Source organism: Dinoponera quadriceps, unplaced genomic scaffold (genome assembly GCF_001313825.1).
Source record: "Dinoponera quadriceps isolate SergipeBrazil2010 unplaced genomic scaffold, ASM131382v1 scaffold6118, whole genome shotgun sequence".
Taxonomy (NCBI): domain Eukaryota; kingdom Metazoa; phylum Arthropoda; class Insecta; order Hymenoptera; family Formicidae; genus Dinoponera; species Dinoponera quadriceps.
Genome location: NW_014562572.1, coordinates 2238 through 23229, shown reverse-complemented (window position 1 = coordinate 23229; position 20992 = coordinate 2238). Strand labels below are relative to the sequence as shown.

At 34.3% G+C, this 20992-nt stretch overlaps 5 protein-coding genes across 8 annotated transcripts; 2 read left to right on the top strand and 3 right to left on the bottom strand.

Annotated features, from left to right (window-relative positions):
- The first annotated feature begins 434 nt into the window (after positions 1–434).
- LOC106751117 (odorant receptor 85b-like) lies at positions 435–3325 on the top strand. Its single transcript, XM_014631906.1, has 3 exons — positions 435–584; positions 1306–1693; positions 2985–3325. Exons 1-3 carry the CDS (start codon positions 435–437, stop codon positions 3323–3325), a joined length of 879 nt encoding a protein of 292 aa, XP_014487392.1.
- Positions 3326–5545: 2220 nt separating this feature from the next.
- On the top strand, positions 5546–7259 carry LOC106751116 (odorant receptor 85b-like). The gene is made up of 2 exons (XM_014631905.1): positions 5546–6013; positions 6723–7259. Exons 1-2 carry the CDS (start codon positions 5645–5647, stop codon positions 7071–7073), a joined length of 720 nt encoding a protein of 239 aa, XP_014487391.1. The 5' UTR covers positions 5546–5644; the 3' UTR covers positions 7074–7259.
- Positions 7260–9231: 1972 nt separating this feature from the next.
- LOC106751125 (coatomer subunit zeta-1) lies at positions 9232–10801 on the bottom strand. 2 transcript variants are annotated; one of them, XM_014631917.1, is made up of 5 exons: positions 10555–10801; positions 9874–10119; positions 9657–9790; positions 9505–9595; positions 9232–9406 (listed from the first exon to the last, which is right to left on the bottom strand). In XM_014631917.1, exons 1-5 carry the CDS (start codon positions 10576–10578, stop codon positions 9359–9361), a joined length of 543 nt encoding a protein of 180 aa, XP_014487403.1. In that variant the 5' UTR covers positions 10579–10801; the 3' UTR covers positions 9232–9358. The 2 variants fall into 2 exon arrangements, with proteins under 2 accessions (XP_014487403.1, XP_014487404.1); XM_014631918.1 differs by having other exon boundaries at positions 9874–10100.
- A 2758-nt stretch (positions 10802–13559) lies between these two features.
- LOC106751124 lies at positions 13560–16507 on the bottom strand. 3 transcript variants are annotated; one of them, XM_014631913.1, is made up of 4 exons: positions 16431–16507; positions 16095–16320; positions 14849–15926; positions 13560–14775 (listed from the first exon to the last, which is right to left on the bottom strand). In XM_014631913.1, exons 2-4 carry the CDS (start codon positions 16311–16313, stop codon positions 14534–14536), a joined length of 1539 nt encoding a protein of 512 aa, XP_014487399.1. In that variant the 5' UTR covers positions 16314–16320; positions 16431–16507; the 3' UTR covers positions 13560–14533. The 3 variants fall into 3 exon arrangements, with proteins under 3 accessions (XP_014487399.1, XP_014487401.1, XP_014487402.1); XM_014631915.1 differs by having other exon boundaries at positions 16473–16507; XM_014631916.1 differs by having other exon boundaries at positions 16390–16478.
- Positions 16508–17724: 1217 nt separating this feature from the next.
- On the bottom strand, positions 17725–19916 carry LOC106751152 (cytochrome P450 6j1-like). Its single transcript, XM_014631982.1, has one exon. It carries the CDS (start codon positions 19883–19885, stop codon positions 18302–18304), a length of 1584 nt encoding a protein of 527 aa, XP_014487468.1. The 5' UTR covers positions 19886–19916; the 3' UTR covers positions 17725–18301.
- Between the last annotated feature and the right edge of the window lie 1076 nt (positions 19917–20992).

The following is a 20992-nucleotide window of genomic DNA, read 5'->3' as shown; positions in this document are numbered from 1 at the left end:
CAACGGAAGAAGAAATATTCTCCTATACGACACACCGTGTATCCATGAAGTTTTTTTTTATTTTCTCCAACCTTCGTGTCTGAAATGCTATTACAAACGAATACCGGAAGTTACGTTAAGCTGGCCCGTAAGTTGCGTGCGTGTAATAGTGCAGCAACGACGAAGGGCAAATATCGAGAATTATGCATAATCGTGTAGTTATGCAACATTATACAGCGATGAGCGGTTTGACAAATTTGTTCTTCCCACTTATCTTACCACCTTCCTAAAGAAAACAGTGAAGAAAGGAGGGATGGGTTCGCAGGTCGACGCACAGCAGCACAGCAGCATAGAAAGCTTCCGCAAATAAGCGTTAGATGTTATAAAAAAAATTATATATAAAGCGTGGGTCACGTCCGACCGGGAAATTGCTTACGAATCGAGAGCATTCGTCGATGAAGCCAAAATTGAAGGCGAACTGGAATAGCGGCATGAATTACGGCTTCTTCATGATAAAGACTATGATGTCGGTGATTGGCGTATGGCCCTTCCAGCGGAACGATCTGTTCAGTACCATCCGATGGCTCGCGATAGTCCTAACGGAGGTAAGACGTACGTTGAACGTGAAAGTGAATTGTTATTTATTGCTATATTAGTCGACGCCTCGTTAACAACAGATTGACACTAACGAGCGAGTCGCCGTTTTTCAGAGTCTCGCTTTAGTCAGCTTGTTCGTAGCATATTTTCGACGTTGCGGCGCTACAAAGGACGTTCTCGAAATGGTCCTCGTAATGGAGGGTTTCGTACACGGCTGGATAAGCACCATTTTTCCGCGCTTGAATATGAAAAAGATAGCCACTAACATTAACTCGGCTATTGTTGATTGGTCCATTCCATCCACGGAGAAAAAAGCGCATGTAATAATGACCAGTTACGCGCGCGTGGGACGTGTGATTGTTATCGGTCACGTCGTGATTGCAAGTATGAGCTGCGTCTCATACATTATGGCGTTCATGATGGATGAGAAACAACAGGTTATATCAAGAACATCAAAGATAATTGTTCATAAAAAAGGAAAATGTTAAGTTTATCGCTGGATTGAAAAATGCTGAAAGAAGCTTCATCTATTTTACACTTTAGATTAATCTCGCACATTTGGAGGCGATTATTCGGATGATGAAAAAATTTCGTAAAAAAAAGCTTTTTTCCCGGGTTGAAACCTTATTCGTAAAAATTAGTCTATATTTTCATCATTCTTTCGCAAAATGTTTATGACATCACTTAGATGTTGTATTGTTTCAGCTACATCCCGAGATATGTTTATAGGTCATAATAATGGACAACTACACCATAACCGCATGGAATTACCCCCTTTCGACGACGTGTCTGTTCGCCGGGGTATCTTATCGCACTTATAAAGCACTCATTGTCATCCAAGCGATACAGTATATCATAATAGCATTAGCGGAATGTACAAGCGATGGTTTCTTCTTCTGCATTACGATGCACCTGTGTGGTCAATTGGAGCTACTTAGAAATCGCTTCGCTGAGATCAGAAAAGAAACCAATAACGAAGTGCATCAGGAGAACTCACTGCGACCATTAATTATAAGGCATCAGCAGCTGATAACGTTAGCCAGAAATATCGAAAACTCTTTCAATATGAACATCTTGATACGCTTTATATTAATTAGCGTTGTTATAGCGATGTCAGGTATATCGATCTAATATACTTATTTTTTTGTTTTGTTTTTAATATTTTGAAAATATTTATAATTAATATAAATATAGAGTGAGTCGGTCGGAACAGTTTTTTTTTAAATTCCATGAGACAGACTACATGTCTAATCGACTTAGCGATGTTGTATTAGATAGCGACTGCGTAGGTAGATGCGCGAATTACTGGCCCATGCGAGATACATTAGCAAATATTGCTCGATACAATAATAGTGATACTATATATACTTCGATATGATTCTCACATGCCTGTACTTTACGTCCGGGTCATCATCTTACACAATCGTTATTTATATGCCGCTGGGTCATTAGACATGCAGTCTATCTCATAGGGTTTAACCATTCACCTTTATTTAATAATATATACATGGTTTGTCCGGAGAGTAATGTCATTGAGTCGATTAAAAAAAATTTATTGAACTTTTCGTTACAACACATCAAAATTCTTCAAAATAGGCTCCTCCTGCGTTGACACATCGGCTCCAGTGAGTTTTCCAGGCATCGAATGCGCCACGGTAGGCCTCCTCCGGAATGTCCTTTAAAGCCGCGGTGCAAGCTGCTTGGATCCCCTCAATGGTCTCGTAATGCGTTGTCGCGATGCAACCTCCAGTCCTGTCCGGCCAGACGCGTTGAACCCTAATAACTGTATCTAATAACTGTGACAGTAAACGGACATTCAATCGTCGGTCTGTGTTCAAAAGTTCTTTCACTCGCGTCACATTGTCGTCCGTGGTGCTCGTCGATGGCCGCCCGGCGCGGGCTTCGTCGTCGATCTCTTCCCGGCCTTCCAAAAAAACCTTGTGCCACCGGAACACTTGCCGATCCGACAGGGCATCTTCTTTAAAAGCTGTCTTGATCATTGGAAGAGTTTCCGCCGCGGTCTTGCCAAGTTTAACGCAAAACTTGATCGCCATCTTTTGTTCTAACGAACGCTGCATTTTTACTTGCACGAGGTCACAAAACGACTTCCCCGGAAACGCATGTCCTTATTATGCGGCTGGCGGGAGAAGAGTGAGTGACTCAACATTCGTTAGCTGACTTCCCCCTCTACCATTCCCAACCGATCCGAGCGCGCTCTGGCGGTCAGTCGCGTAAAAAAAATCACTAACATTACTTTCCGGACAAACCATGTATTAAAAATATAAAAATATTTAACAAAATATAAAAATATCGAAGACAAATAAAGTTTCTCAGGAAGAAATGCTTTTACTTGTGTGATATAATACGTTAATTATAATCTATAATTGAGAAAATTGTGTTTTTCGTAGGATTGCGCATCATTATTTCATTCAGGCAACACAAGTACAATGAGGTCATGAAACTGCTGTTCTTCATTCAATTTTATGTTCTACAGTGCTTTATGTTTACACACGCCGGCGATACTTTACACAGTCAAAGCGCGTCGATCAGTACGTCGATATACAATACGTCGTGGTACGAATTATCACCCACCATTGTGAAGGATATGATGCTTGTTATGGTCAGATTGAAGACCCCACTTCAACTTAGTGCCGGAAAATTTTTCTTTTTAACACGATCTACCATGACGGATATCTTGAAAACCACCATAACGTACATATCGTTCCTACGGGTAACGATCGAGGATTGAGAACTTTCCGATACTGCGAATGTTAGCCTAGTCGCGAATACAATATGTATGAGTAAGTAATATAAGAAATATACATGTGTTTTTGTTAAACTGCAACCCGAATATTGTATTACATATCGTCACATTATATAACAGCTCAGGTCAGTTTGCACTTTTTCATGAATTTCGTCGAGTTTTTATATCCTCTTCTCTCGTTTCACAGCATCAGGGCTTTTCTTGGAGACGCTCGATCTCAGAGATGGTATTAACTGTATTTGGCGAATGTTGTCCTGTGCGCTATTTAAATTGATTAATATTATTATTATTATCGATATATTATAATGTTTATATCACTCGAAATTTTGAACAGCGCGCGTGGTAACATTCGTCAAGCGATTTTTAGCTAGTACCATTCCTGAGATTGAGCGTCCTACGTCTGAGAGGAGTATAGATGTTACGAAACGATAGGGATGTCAGTCAGCGAAATCCATGGAAAAGTGCCTGTAGGCCTGTATTAGCTTTTCCATAAATAATATTTACTTCGAAACATGTGTACCAAGGTAAAACGCTATATTACGTTAATACAGTTATATATTGTGTTAATGGGTGCCTCTTTTTTTTTACAGTAGCATTTATGTTTGATTAGGATATAAAAATGTTTCTGATTAATTAATTTATTAGATTTTGTTATTTATGTTATAAATAATACCGATTAAAAAACTTATAATATCAGTGGACGTAGATAACAATTGTTGGTATTCTGTATGAAAAATATTACGTTATAGTGGATTAAAATGTTTTGACACGCTTATTTTGTCCTATTCTGTAATTTCTAACGTTGTTATTGTGCAGCTTTTCAACCGTATATTATATCTGTGTAGTGACAAAAAGAATAATTATGACAATATCGTCGATAAAAATTACAGAATAGTTCTATTGTAATTGTAAACAGCTCCAAAAGCAATACGATTTGTTTAGTCGAGGAGAAAACACGGAACAGAAAGGAAAAACTTTCAACGGAAGAAAAAATGTTCAACTATATACAAAGCGGACACACCGTAGCACATATACAAAGTTTATAACTTTTTCTACTTTCTCTTACTTTTGTGTCTGAAATGCTACTACAACCGGAAGTTATGTTAAGCTGGTCCGTAATCGCGTGCGGCGACGACGCAAGGGCAAATATCGCAAATTATGCATAATAATCGTGCAGTTACGCAACATCACGAGCGATTTGACAAATTTGTCTTCCCACTTATCTTACCATCCTCCTGAAGAGAACGGTGAAGGAAGGAGAGAGAGATGGGTTCGCAGATAGATATGCACCGCAGCGTTTCCGAATAGCAAGTAAGCGGTAGATCTCATAAGAAAATTGCAACGTGGGTCATACGTTCGACCGAGAAATTGTTTTCGAATCGAGAGAGCAGTCTTCGATAAAGCTAAACATGAAGGAGAACTGGAATAGCGGCATAAATTACGGCTTCTCCATGATAAAGACGATGATGTTGTTGCTCGGCGTATGGCCTTTCCAGCGGGACGAACTGTTCAGTACCGTCCGATGGTTCGCGATACTCACGACCCAGGTGAGACGGTACAGTGAGTCATGCGCTATTTATTGCTACATTAGTCGGTGCCTCGTTAATACTAAAGTGATATTTACGAGCGAGTCGTCGTTTTGCAGAGTCTCACTTTAGTCAGCTTGCTCGTAGAATATTTCCAACGTTGCGGCGATCCGAAAGATGTTCTCGAGATGGTCCTTCTAATGGAAGGTTGCTTGCACGGCTGGATAAGCACCATTTTTCCACGCTTGAATATGAAAAGGATGGTCATTAACATCAGTTCGGCTATCAATGATTGGTCCATTCCGTCTACGGAGAAAGCGCGTGTTATAATGACCGGTTACGCGCGCGTGGGACGTGTAATTGTTATTGGTCACATCGTGCTTGCAAGTATGAGCTGCGCTTCGTACATTATGGCGGTCATGATGAACGAGAAACAGCAGGTTGTATCATGAACGTATCAAAGATCGTTCATAAAAAGAGAAATTTTGAAACTTATTGCTGGATTTAAAATATGTACTGCTCAAAACTAATATGAAGTTCATACAAATCTGTTATACACTTTAGATTAAATTCACTCATTTGGTAGTGATTATTTGAGGGATGAAGAAATATCGTTAGAGGGAACCTTTTTTTTTGGATTGATGTTTTATTCTCAACATTTAGTCTATTACGTCTTCATCATTCTTTTGCGATATGTTTATGACATCATTTAGATGTTGTGTTGTTTCAGTTACATCTCGAGATATGTTTATAGGTCATAACAATCGACAACTACACCATGATCGCATGGCGTTACCCCCTTCCGACGACGTGTCTGTTAGGCGGAGTATCTTATCGCATTTACAACGCACTTATTGTTATCCAAATGATGCAGATAATCGTATTATCACTAGCAGAATGTACAAGCGATGGCTTCTTCTTCTGCATCACAATGCATCTGTGTGGTCAGCTGGAGCTGCTTAGAAATCGTTTCGCTGAGATCAGAAGAGGAACCGATGACAAAGTACATAACGATAACTCATTGCGACCATTAATTATAAGGCATCAGAAGCTGATAACATTAGCCAGAAATATTGAAGACTCTTTCAATATTAACATTTTGATACGCTTTATATTAATTAGCGTAGTTATCGCGATGTCAGGTAAATCGATCTGATATACTTATTTTCTTTTTGATTTTTAATATTTTGAAAAGATTTATTATAATTAATATAAATATACAGTGAATTAGAGTGAATATAAAATAAGTACAGGGTGGTTCAGAATTGAAGCAGTTTTTTTTTGCCCTAATGGACAGATTACCGACTGCAATTATTTATCGATGTTTAATCGGCATATGATCGAACTGCTGGCCCAAGTGCGATATATTAACTAATATTGCTTTAGTTATACAATTCAACTTGGTTCAGCATGTAATTTGATTCTAATTTTTCATATGCCTGTAGTTTGCGTTCGGATCAGCAGTTCGCATAGTATATCTACGCAATTGCCATCTATACGCTGCGAGGTCGATTAAATTAGGTGGCTAGTAATCTGTATCATACGATTCAAACATTCTGATTCACTTTTATTTAATAATATCGGAGATAACATTAAGACGTCCTAAAGCGTCGTAAAGACGTTTTTTTTTTCTTAGATAATAAGATACCTGAAGGACGTCATTAAGATGTCTAAAAAACGTCTTTTAGGTATACTTGTAGTAGTTTGGGATATTTTAAGATAGTATTTAAAAAAAATACAGTAATATATAATAAGACAAAAATATACCGAAAGAAAATTAAATTCCGCACGAAGGATGCTTTTATCTGTGTGACATGATACGATATAATCCGATATAATTGAAAAAACTGCATTTTCTTTTCATAGGATTGCGCGTCATTACTTTATTCAGGCAACGCGAATACAATGAAGTCATGAAAATGTTGTTCTTCATCCAATTTTATACTCTACAGTGCTTCTTGTTTACACACGCCGGCGATACCTTACACAGTCAAAGCGCGTCGATTATCACGTCGATATACAATACAACGTGGTACGAATTGTCGCCCACCATTGTGAAGGATCTGATGCTTATTATGATCAGATTGAAGATCCCACTACGACTTAGCGCCGGAAAGTTTTTTTTTTTAACACGATCTACTATGACGGATATTCTAAAATCCACCATGACGTACATATCATTCTTACAGGTAACGATGGAGGATTAAAAACATTCCGATACGAATGTTAATCTAGTCGTTAATACGATATGTACGGATGAATAATGTAATATAAATATGTTTGTGCTTCGGTAAATTGCAATTCAAATATTTCGATTGTATTATTTACTTTCACATTATTAGTACTAGCTCTTCTATATTTATTTATAAACTTGTTTGTGAAGAAAAAGCATAGCTATTGTATGTCCATTAATGGAGCCTTTTTTATAGTCATGTTTGATATAAAAATGTTTCTGATGATTTAATTTATCAGATATTTTGTTATTTGTGTTACAAAACAAATAAATTAAATTTACTATCATATCAGTGGACGCAACAAAAATATTTGGCATTCTGTATGAGAAATATTACGTTATAACTGATTAAAATATTTTGTTACGCGTATTATCTGCATGAGCTTCGCATTCTAACGCGAGATTTCCATATCGTTTGCGTTACAAAAAAAATCAGTGCAATTTTAAAGTATTCACCTATAAAACAGTTGAATCTTTACTATGGTATAGTCTCTGACAAAGTTCAACCTGCTCATAGAGTCTTTCAAGAGTTGCGGTGATACCAAAGATGCTTTGGAAGTTTGTTTTATAACAGAGACCGGTTTATTCGCGTGAACGAACGTGACTTTCGAGCGTATATTTATAAAAAAGATCGCCAGCAATATGATATCCTCGATTTACGATTAGTCTGCGTCGTCTACGAAGTATGTGACAGATATGCACGAGAATGCAGAGTATAATCACTATGTCTCAAGTGATGATCGGATTCATAGCCGCTTATACTTTATCGTCATTATCGTCGGAAATATAATCAACAGGTTGTGTCGAGATTTCTATTATTGTAGATTTACGAATGGTCGTTAAGTAAAAACAAATTTCATCACATCTTAGCGAAAACTGAACATCGATATGGAATCGTCATCGAATCGATGTTGATTTTTCACTGTAATATAAAATATGTGACAGACACATAACGATGAGAATTCTTATAAGTTGATTTGTATACATGGGAAAAAGTTTGGTGGTATTAACCAGACATTAACACACATCACACATGTATGAAAAATTAATTATTAAAACATTACGTCTGTAAGAGACGTCCTGTTTGCAAAACACTCATTATACATGTGTCAAAAATAATTAATGCGCATAAATTAGGTTTGCGTTTCTCATATTAATTTTTGAGTGGACTACAAGAGAAATAAGTTTAAAAAAGCGTATCGATAATAGTACCTGACGTGGAAACCTATTGACAAAATTGCAAATATGGTTTTACATAATATTATTTATTAAATATAATTATACTATAGGGGAAAAAAGGAGCACGGAAACAGACATAGGTGAAGCGATCTACCCATGTATTTTAGGTGCTCGCGAAAGGCAGCGCGTAAAGGGTGACAACGGCAGAGTCTCTCCGCGCAGAAGGATGATCATTAAATGTTCAAAATGCGATCGCTGTCTTGAGCTCGTAAGCTATATTGAGCCGTGTGAAGAAGCTCATTTTTTCGCGCTTGGATATCGCTCAGCTCATTTCACTTTCCGAAGGCATGTGAATTTCACAGAGCTGCCTTCGGCTACACGGATATGAACGAATTGCTTCACCGATAGACAGACTGACACAGTTCACTTATCGTATTGTATTTCAAAAAAGTAAGTCGAACAGTATGAAACCCAATCACTTTTATCATAATCGTAAATAGACAAGGTTCTTATTCCTGTCGCTGACAACTGTGCCGTCAACGTTCCAGCTATTATTTAACGCAAAAAAATATAACTATCCTAAAAGACATTTCATTTTGCACTATTTCGGAAAAAAATAAGACCATTACAAAAATCTCTGATTTTATAACAGACAAGAAATAGTTTAAAAAATCGGTAATATGTGTCTGTATAGAAGTTCAGATTATTTGGATATTACCACAATTCCACTATAAGCAAGTAAGAAAAATTGATTATTCGTAAAAATTCCATCTATTTTTATGAGAAAGTTTAAAAATATCTTACATCCTATGAAAATCCCAATTTTTAAGCAATTTTCATAAAAAGATTTTCACCAAGGAACTAGTAATACAAATAACATAGAACATCCTACATGATATAAAACTATTTTAGTCATGTCCAATTTTAAGAATAATAGAATTTACATACACTCATTTCCCAATTAAGACTTTTAATTCTATACAATATCAATTAACAATAATAATAATAATAACATTTTATAGTATGTATGCGTCGTGAATGAACATAAAGAGACTTGTATATAAAAAAAACAGAGATTATTTATTTTAATAATGACCATTTAAGCTGTTCCTTGGCTGACTGTAAAACCTGGAGAAAAGACAAGAGGGAAATGAATCTATAAGATACATAGGTGAAAAATTATAAATAATAATTTGGAAAATGGAGCAAATAAAACAAAGTATTACCTGTGCTACCGTTTGTTCCCCAAGTGGAATGTCATCTGTTCGTAATGCAACCCTCTGTACCACACTTGTTGCATCCGCATCCAAAATTATACTAAAAAGATATACTGTTACATTGCTAATTACAAAAATTTATCAAACAATATTACTCATACCCTCCATCACAAATTTCATCCATTGCTAACATTACTATGTCTAAACTGTCCAAGACTGCTCTCTTTTCCACGTTCTTCCTAAGGATTTGACTGACAGAGTCATATAAGCAGTTCAGAACACTCATTAATATCAACTATAATAAATATGTTTGTTACAATGTATTAGATTGGTAAATTTTAAAAGATTTAATATTTAAATACATTTAACAATACAAACCTCATTTTCATGCGAGCTGCCCATGACATAGAAAAACAAATCTACGTTACTTCTGTAAACACATGTCAGACCGTCTAGCATGATAATCTCGGTATTGGCTCTATGTGTTTTGTTGAACAAGTTTTTCTCAAAGGTCTTCTGCTCTTTCGATGTAGGAAAGACATTTTGGTCGTAATATTTTGCCAGAATTCGATTGCCATCATTATCAAGAATAGCCATTCCTTTCACTGTATACAATGTAGGTTCCTATATTTATTTTTAACGTTTTATTGTTAAAAGAATACTCCAGAACTTAAAGTTACTATCTTACTTGTCTGCGTGCATATATTCAATACACAATAAACATGTATAACACACAAAACCATAAGATATAAATTTATAATGTTGACAAATGATCATAAATCTAATTAATGTTTTTTGCTATGTTAAGAATAATCGAAAAAATAAAACTATTCAGACAGACGAAACGTGAGATCGATAATATTGCATAAACTCGTCAGAGAAATTGTATTACGGACAAATATTGTGTCACGAAAAGGTTAGGGAGTAAAAAAAAATTGCGAAATTTCAGTACAATTCGTGCTAAAAATGCAGAAACAAATATACTACTATTGTTAAAAGTTAAAAGCACAACAGGTGTTGATGTAGAAAATATAAAAATTATTTTTTTTGAAAAATTACCAATAATTGACCATCCATGTTCATGTCACCTCAACTGATCTTTACGTGTACAGTAAGGGCAGAACTACTGAACTCTTTTCGGTCTGTTCCTTTTAACAGCGTTGATGAACTGGTAGAATAAGTTAGGAAGGATTTTTATCTTGACAAAAGCAGAAAAGCAGCAGCAATCAGAACTTGCGCTGGTATTAAAAACTAGATAAAGCAGGAAAGAGTGATGAGTGAGAGAGGACTCGATTGACTGTGTAACGTCCTGACTTATTTTGAAACATTAATAATATATTAGTATAGATCGGAGGCCGACTTTTCTGATTTCAGATATCACTAGGTTAGATATTCACCAGGTATCCCTATGTTACTAGATGTAAGTACGTGCGCATATGTATATTCGCGCACGTTAAATATTATAATTAAAATTATAACGCCAAAGAAACGACGTGTCGTTAGAAAGCCTTAAAATCGAGGGATCAACTATAGACAAGAGAAACCGTAATCTCGATGCGATAAGGCACCCCGCTGCTAGCATAAACAGGAGCATGAAACCTAAATCCAAACACCACTCAGGACCGACGGGGCGATATCGACGCGGTGACAACAATACCGATGGAATGAATTTCTTCCATCTCCACGATTCCATCAGCCAACCAGAAAACGACTCTCAGCGACAAAGCAACGTATAAAAATGCGCGCATTCGTTGCGAAGATGATTCTTTTCTCGTGATTAGCTTTTGATACTTGTGTACTTATATGGTTTGGAATATATTAGTCGTAAAATCCGACTGTGTAACAATTATTTTTGTCTACCCCTCATTTCTCGAAAGTTGCGAAATCGAAATTGGAATCGCGGATCGCATCATCCCGTGCAGCGCCAGAACATTCGAGACCGAGCCAGGAGAACGAGCGGCTCTGATTTCTCACCAGATTCATCGAACGTTTCGCCAGACTCCGGAGACCCAGGGTAAACTCGGTGAAAAGCAGAGTGACCTAAAAGCGGAGTCATCACTCTGTTGACCGTCCACGTAAGTCACTGATTTTACTGCTTTCAAATTTCCCTATATAGTTATCTATCGTGGACGTAACAACTGTGTCTCTATTGATCACAGATTACATTGATTGGACAACACTAGAAAATCACTAAATCACGGCTGGTCTTTCTCCTCAGCATTGGATGTAGTGGAATGCGCGGTCCGCTTGGCATGTTTCCCCCCTCTCGGGTATGCTTTCTGAGCACTTAACTTTTATATGTACGATTAAGTTTTCAACACTGATATACATTACTTGGAACTATTATAGTAATATTGCAGTTTTTCAGTCAAAATCTTATCCTCCTAAGGTGATATGATGCAACTCCTTGTCCACAGTCTTGCTTAGACAAGGAGTTACTATTTACGGCAATCTGTATATGAAGGTTTTAACGCTTGGCTGTATGGGGATTGTTTGATTGGACGCAGCCAATCACAGCACCGTGTGCATAGAGGTATTCCTAAGGTTCTTTGGAACGGCTGACTTGTGATTGGACTGTATCTAATCGTAGGCAATTGATACCAGCTACTAACTGCCTCGTTCCAGTGGAAGGGTCCTGTTAGCGCACGTTAACACACATCCATTGATCGGCTGGTGCCTAGAGTTTTTCTGCTGGATCACCAATTAGAAAATTTTATATAAAATTAACCAATCACTGAAGTGGGCTATCGGATCCTACCCGTTCCAGTTAAGGTATAGTTCAATAATACGCGTTCATATATTAACGCAACATGATCTCAAAAATGTACATAAATGCGTACGCAGATGCTCCGATATCGTTCATGTCATGATGTCAGAAGAATATTTCATTTATAATCTCTGGTGGAAAATATTTTCCACCAGAAGAGAAGAATTTCGATGAAATTTTTAAAATTTTCTCACAATATTTCCTATTTTTAATACAAATTGGAACGTTCTTCAGAAAAACTGTCAGACAAGGAATTGAAAAATTCTAAATATTTCTGAATACTTTCAAATATTTTTTAATATTTCCTTCGAAAACTTCCAGTTCAAAATTTCTGATTAAATCTCAAATATTTCCATAAGTTTTGAAATTAATTATGATACATAATTAAAATATCATTTTTTCGTGAGATTATATTCCTGTATCCATACTTATATCTATAGAAAGATCTATCTATAGAAGAATTATATCTATAGAAGAATCTATAGATTCAAGAAGATAGTATTTTTATAAGTTAAACATTACAATTGATTAATTTCAAATCTTATAAAATTGTCATTACGACATTGTTTTCTTCCATTTTGCTACTTGGAAAATTTTGTCTCGATCATTAACGAATTTTTAAACGTCGTTTCTCATTAAATTATTTTTTAAATCTTAATTTATTTTAACTCAATGAAACAATTTAAATATTTTTATATTAAATAACAAATATATATATATTCACCTCTTATACATATACGTATTCATCTTTTATATATATATATATATATAAACTGAATACGAGTATAAGTGTTCCAACTTTTTATCATGCGATATTAGCTATCGATAGTAATTGTTATTGATCGAGCAATATAAAGATGGCCTGTCCGCATTTGCATATCTTTATATCTTGTTATAAGTTATATGTATCATATTTGTACATAATCTTTGTACAGTCATTTATTTATAAATATTATTTACTATTATTATACATTATAATACTTATGACTTATAACCACACGAAAATGTAAATATATGCAAATGCGCGCAAAGCCATCTTTACATTGCTCGATCAATTATAATTGCTGCCGATAATTAACACGTTGAGTGCCACGTCAGTTACCGGTGACTGACAATATAAAGTACAATAGAAAACTAAAAAAATGACATAGTTTAATAAGTAATTTCAGGATCGTATAATTAATATACTTAAATATTTCTTATCAAAAAATTTTAATTTTAAGCCTTGAACGAGATTTCCTCCGAAATGCGCGTGGCACTCAACGTGTTAATATCGTAAATTTACGATAAAAAGTTAAAATATTTTATTCATATTCGTCCTATATATTTATTTAAAATTAAAATGGTCAGTTTATTATTTATTTTGAGAATGTTATCTCCCTTTTGTTCTGTTATTAATGTTTGCATTATGATTAATATATGTGCATTATCAAAATAGTTGTTCGACTAATAATTACACTGGAACGAAATAAACGAATATACTGTATAAAAGAATTAAAAAATAAGATTTCTTAGATAACTGAAATATCGCGAGAATTTTAAAAATATTATAAAAAGAAACGTAAGTTATTTAGAAGTATTTCACATTTTTTCATTTTTCATTCTTTTTCACAAATGAAATTTTAGGCAGGAAAAAGCACGAAAATTTTGCACACTTCATATTTACATATTGAAGTCATTAAATTTATATATGAAGTTTTCCTCGAGTTCATTAGAAACAATAGAAAATATTCAATTTCTTCATTTCATATTTTAGAATTTTTCATATTATAATAATTATGTAATATTTTAGATTTTTTCTGCAAATATATTTTTGTATAAGTCTGAATAAACATGAAAACATATTTCTTAGAAATTTTTTACACATATAGTTGTTAAAGTATTCTAAAAATTCTCATTTATTTCGTACAATATCAGAAAAAAATTTTTATAGTTTTCCAAGATTTTTCATAAATCTAGAATATAAGAAATCTTATAAACTTCCTGAGAAAATATAAAATATTTTTTCACCAAGGGATAACATTAATCAAAATCTAGGCAAGAACACGCATACATATTTGTATATCACTTGTGCATATCTTGTGCTCATGTCATGTTAATCACGTAATGACTTTTAAAACGATATTAAAAGGTAAGTTATAATATAACAATCACATCGTGATGAAATGTGATCATCATGCACTTCTATCTAAGTATAAACTTGATTATATTTTCTAAATTATGTTGCGCACTCTTATATTGGTAGTTTTAGTTTTCTACATGTTTTTAAATTTACTGTGACACATGTATATTTTTTCGTTTCTGCTTCGTAAGTTCGACAGGATCATTGTAGTCGATAGAATATGATTTTCGGGACTTACATACTAATGTGCGGAACAATACAGCGCATTTTGTACATCTAGATAGGTTATTATCCACGATCAATGGACATAAAGTATGACGCCATTTGATTCCATCTTTACATGCAACTTTTCTCATATCCATATCTTCATAATCTTTTTCATCGCGTATACCTATATCAGATAAAAAGGAAAATTTATTCTAATGGAAACAAGAATAAGCAGATAACATTTATCACCGTCTCACCTTGGCATATGATTCGTCGATCAAACTCATCAACGAGTTTTTCTATATCTAATAAACTTTTTACTTTGATATGTTTGTCTTCTTTTAAGAGATTATGCACAAATGGATTGATTTCTCTGTTAGCCGCAGCACAATGTAATATCATGTCGCTCTTGATGAATACTTGTCTTTCCACAAAAGGAAGTCCATATTTTGTAATCCCCATACAAAGATATACTACTGTAGTGCTATGACCTTTTGACGTTACTAGACATGACCAACGACGTGGTATGGATACTTCTGTACATACTTCAAGGAAGTCTTCGAATAATATATCATTTTTATTGATGTCGTATACTACTTCGTTCTGTGTATTCAGATGATCATAGTTCAAGGCCGCTGATATTTGATTGCTTATATACAAATGATCTGTCATTTTTAAGTTGCTATTGACTGATTCTTCCGAATCTGTGGAAGTAACATTATGTTCCCAGATCTCAAATGACATTCTATCTTCTTTATAAGAATTGTAATTTTTAACTTTATCTTCTACTGTTTTACTCAATGTATCTCCATGCAATTTGTTCAATATTTGACTTTCCTCTCTGTTTATTGTGTTCATAGATTCAGCGTTTTGTTTTACAAAAATGTCTGAACTATAGCTATCATTATGTCTAAGTATCTTATTTGATTCATTTCTTTTAGATCTTGGTTCCTTTGATTCCAAATTCTGCATGGAGATATTTATGTCTATCTTGTCCATATCTTCTAGTAAATGTATGTTACCGCAGTCAAAATTTTCATTGACATTATGTGCACAATCTTGTAGCTTGGAATATATCTGATAACATACATTAGTATTTTTATTATCTATATATTCATTATCATTCTGATTTTTATTCTTTCTAGTTATTAGAAAAGTTTCTTCACCGTTTAATAAATCTACGTTTTCTTTTCTTTTTTTGAATATCAATAAATTATTCATCTCCACTTCACTTTTGTTTGAAGCATCTTTATCTATTGATTGTGAACTATTATTTGAGTAGAAATTTTTACCTGGTATAGCTCCAGGACGCAATCGACATTTTTTATATTTGATCTGTAGCAACAAATAATTTGTACAAGCTTTAACAACAAATAAACAGACAAGTATGAATTTATTGCTATATAATTTCTTATATATACACAAATATATTTCCATATATGTAATGTTGAGAAAAATATGCATATTGTATATTTATCAATTACCTATTTCCATTCTCCCTACCTTTATTACTTGTGGTGGTACTCCACTAACCCAGTGTGTAATAATATCATTTTTATGAAAGTGCTTGCTGCATACATATATGTCTTCAGTAATAGCATAGTTTTCGATGCCAAGAGCTATTTGCCATTTTTTACGTATCTCTGGGTCCTTAGGTGCTGAGAAGAAACTAAAATTGTTCTTGTAATTGGTCTCTTTACACAGCACACATTTCCGAGTCATGGTAAAACTAAAAAAAATAATTTAATTAAGAAAATAGATCATTAATAGTTTCATTAAAAATGATACGGAGATTTACAGGCATAAAAAATAGAGTTGTAAAAATATTAGAAAATTTACAATTAAAACTGCTAATAATTAACATGAGTGAGTTATCTTAACTGGAATGAGCATAAGGCAATGGCGACCAAGCTTTGAACAAGTGGTTTGTTCTTTTTAGTTGAACTAGCTGATCCAGAAATTTGCATACACTGAAATATGTGGTCTGTTCTTTTTAGTTACACCACTGAACTAGTGCAATAAGTTGAAATGAGAAATACTTGTCTCGCTTCAACTTATTGCACTAGTTCAACGGTGCATCGAAAACGAACAGACTTACTATTTCTTTATAAACGTAAAATAATCATCCATCAAGAACATACCGTGAATCAACAGGACGCCTCCGATTGGTTATACGTTCTTTCTAGGGATCTTTCAATCGAGAAATCACTATTCATTCTAATTTCGTGTTTGTCGCACAAGTTTCAATTTAGACAATCAGATTCTCACAAAAGCTTAACGTGATTTGCGGTAGAGAAATATGTGACGCATTCATTAAACTTTGATATCATTCCGACAGGTTATTATTTCTTAGATTACAATAACTTCATTTTAATTTACAAACTACTTAATTTTTATTCGTTGATTTGCGAAATTTATCGCATTTTGGTTTCACCGCAGTGCCTTAGTTAATAGATCTTAATGTACGTATACGTTAATATACTTTAAAATATTTTATTATCATAAAATAGCAGAATAAAAGTAATTTAGTAGCTAAGAATATATATTATCTCTTATGGAAAAGTACATTAATGTACGTTGTGTTGTCATGACATATGTACAGAAAAAGAAAAGAGAATATATATAAGTACTTTTAATGAATAAACTCTGTTTATAATATATATAAAATGTATACGTTATTATTTACGCTACTATTATTTACCTCTTCCTTATATTGAATATTCGCAAACAGAATTATTAATAATCATGTAGCGTGTAACATAATTAAATGTGTAAAAAATAATTAAATGTAAATGTAATCAAAAAATTTATTGTAAAGAAAATAAATTACATAGTTATAATGATATTCTTATAAATTCATAGATGCAAGAGTATAATTGTTCAAGAAAATACCAATCTTGTCACAACAAGAAGAGTCAAAATATTTGAGCAAATAACAAATGAAGTTCTTCTTAGAGACAAGTTTTCATTTGCCACAGACCCATTCTTATTCCTACGCTAATTATATTTATAAAAGGAAATAAATAATTGTACTAAAAAGTTATAATTACCTTTTTTAATTCACACATATATACGTGTGAATTTAAAGTTATTGTTATGGGCAATCATAAAAATAAAACTCTTTTCTCCCCTCTTTTTCTTCGTTTTTTATATTTTTGAAATAATATATTTTATTTCCATTATTGCTTCTTTCAATGTTATCATAAAACTCTAACCTTGTTATTATACATAACAGCACTTTGCGTAATGCTCTATATAATGTATGATAACATTACATCTATATAATGTATGATAACATATTACATCAAGAGACTCGCACGCGGAATGCGTCACTGATAATATTATGTCTAAAAACATTGGCGTTTCTTTACTACAATAGCATCACTACCATATGATAGAATAGAACGAAATATCTATTTAAAAAGATACAAACACAGAAATTTTGCTATTTTCCGAACAAATACACAATTTCCTTTATTTTCTATCAAATTTAATCTACGTGAGTTTTCCTTAAAATATGATTTACTCCATTCAAAATATTATGCAAACGTCATCACAACAAAAGTAAATGAAATTTTTAAGAAATGTTTGATACAAAAATAAACAAATTGTGAATAATATCAATAGATCTCAGATTACAAGAGAGAAATTATTTGACGGATAAAAAATAAAGCAACAAGTTATAGGGGATTAATAAAAGTCGTGCACTTTTAAATTGGTTTGATGAAGGCCCAAGCACCACCCACTGGCGCGTATAGAAAAACTGAGGATTTTAATTTTAAAGGCATTTGCATCCTCGGAGAAAGCTCCAAACTGAACTTTCTTAAGAGCACAGCGAGACACGCTTTCATCTGTAACAGGCCCATCCTCATTCCTACGCAAATTCGTGGTCCCTCACCGAAGGGAAGAAAGGCGAATCTCTCGATACTGTGTTTCTTGCTCGGGTCGAATCTTTCAGGATCAAACACGTGCGGATTTTCCCAATAGCAAGGATCTTCCTGCAGACCATGAACGGGTATTAGAATGTTTGTCCCTGGTTCCACAGAGCAAACAATTCCGTCGGATCCTCTTAATTCAGTCGCATCCGTGCAAATCCTGTTCATAAATCCAATTGTAGGCACGATTCTCTGTGACTCGCTTATTACTTGATCCATGTATGCCATTTCTCTCAAAGCGTCGTACGTAAGTATGCCATTGTGTTTGGACAGTACAGTCATCACCTCTTCGCGTAATTTCTTCTGCACTTCTGGGTATGCAGCTAAATGGAAGCCAACGAAGGTCAAAGCGGAGCTGGAAGTCTCATAGCCGTCGACGAAGAACGACATCGCGTTAGACGCCAAAACTTCCAGGTCAAATTCATTACTTTCCGTACGCTCTAATTCAACCATCAATTGGAAAAAGTCGTTTCTTTGCGTGTCGCTTGCCCTTCTTTGCTCCATAATATCGTTGACCAACGTTCTGAAGAAACGATCGACTTTCTTCGGTAAAAATCTTATTCTGAAAACTTTGCCCAACCAAGGTATTAGAAACACAAGGGTAAAGATCATATTGTTTATAGCAGACGGCTCGAGGAAGGACTTGCCTATCTCGTAGAAGGACTTGTGCTGCTTCTTATCGTCGAAGCAGAATCCATTAACGCCGAAACCGGCGTTTGCTACCACCTGCGCGGTGTATTTGGCGAAGAGATCCTTCAATTCGACTTCCGCTTTTTCTTTCTTGTTCAACTTTATATTTAAGAAGGTCTCAAATTCTCCGCATACTTGTTTAACACTCTCAAGTAAGATCTTCAATCGCATACTGGAGAAGGCATAAGTCAGACGCTTTCTTCCGGTTACCCATTTCTCTCCGTATGTGAAGAAAGGATTGTTAGCCATAAGGGGATCCAGATCAGGGTCGATCTTGAGTGCATTCTCGTGAAAATTCGTAAATTTCGTTTGCAACACTGTTTTCACCAACTCCGGTTCGCGAATCATCAGTGTAGGTGTTGAGAAATTGTAGAAACCGACCATGCTACGATCCTTGTTGCCATGGTAGATTTTGCGACAGAACTCATTGAAAGTAATTTTTGCACTGACAAACTCCCACATATGACCAATTCCCGGTAAAGTGGTCCCATTCACGCAAGGAACTCCACGTTTTTGCCAGTATTTGAAGTTCCTCGTTAGGTAGAGATAAAGAATTATCACAGCTCCAAGAATCAAAGATACAAACGCGACAATCATGTCTCTCTTTTCTATTCCAATAAACGGTTGACAGACGGCAAGACACTGAGCGAGCTGACACGTCGAGCGCATGTTATTACTACACTCAGTCTCCAACACATAACTGCAATGTGTAGAGTATTAGTTGGATGATACAATAATCTGTATAGCGTGACGGTATTGCGAGACTGTTATCGCACGAGTTTTATTAGTGGATGGGAGCTTTATCAATAAGAGATTTAGCAAATGTTAAATTCGGTGTGTAATTTATTATTCGAATGGATAAATATTTGTAATATTTCTACTAATGGGTAAATAATTTTTTTAATGGTATTCATACAGTCTATTTCTTTTTATCTCTCACTACAAGAAAGCCGTGTAATTACATAATAAGTTCACTAGTTATTATCTCACTGGCAAACGCCCCAATCAACACATTCAATAGTTGCTATATTACATGGAACTAAAAAATTATGTAACGAAAATGTTAGAACAGTTATATTATAGTTTTGTTCTTTTACTGTACACTTTTTGTACATAACTGCACAGTCAATATATTCAGTTGCTAATACTTAATTATAGGGCGGTATTTATATAGTCGAATCTTATGTTTAAGACTGTCTTAAGTTCACCATCACATAACTAATTAAATGAGTCTGCAACAGCATTTGAAGATAAAACAATCTTTAATATAACATATATATGTAATATTCATGATATATATACGAAGTAAGATGTATATACAAGGTGGGCCATTTTAATCGACCCAGTCGAATATTTCGAAAACCAAGCCCGGGAAAGAAAAATTTTTCAGACAAAAGTTGTTTGGTTTCGAGGGGACCATAAGACGGTACCATTGGTTTGACCTTGAAGAATTATTTGAAAGTCACATGAAGGTCACCTCCATTTTTTTTAATGGCATCCTCTATTTTTTATTACATATTCTTGTAGCTGACCTCGAGAGCTTTCCAAAACACTATAATGAAATGTTTCTTCATTGAGTACTTTTCGAGTTATAAAGCTCCAAAGTTGCAATAGGAATTAATAGGAATTAATAGTCTCAATGTAAAAATGATTTTCATGCTATATAAAACGTGATTTTGAAAAATCCATACGTGTTATATATTAGCCATATTATTGTTTTGAACGTGTCCTACATTTCATATTACATCAAATTGTTTATATCGTGTGTTATAGTAC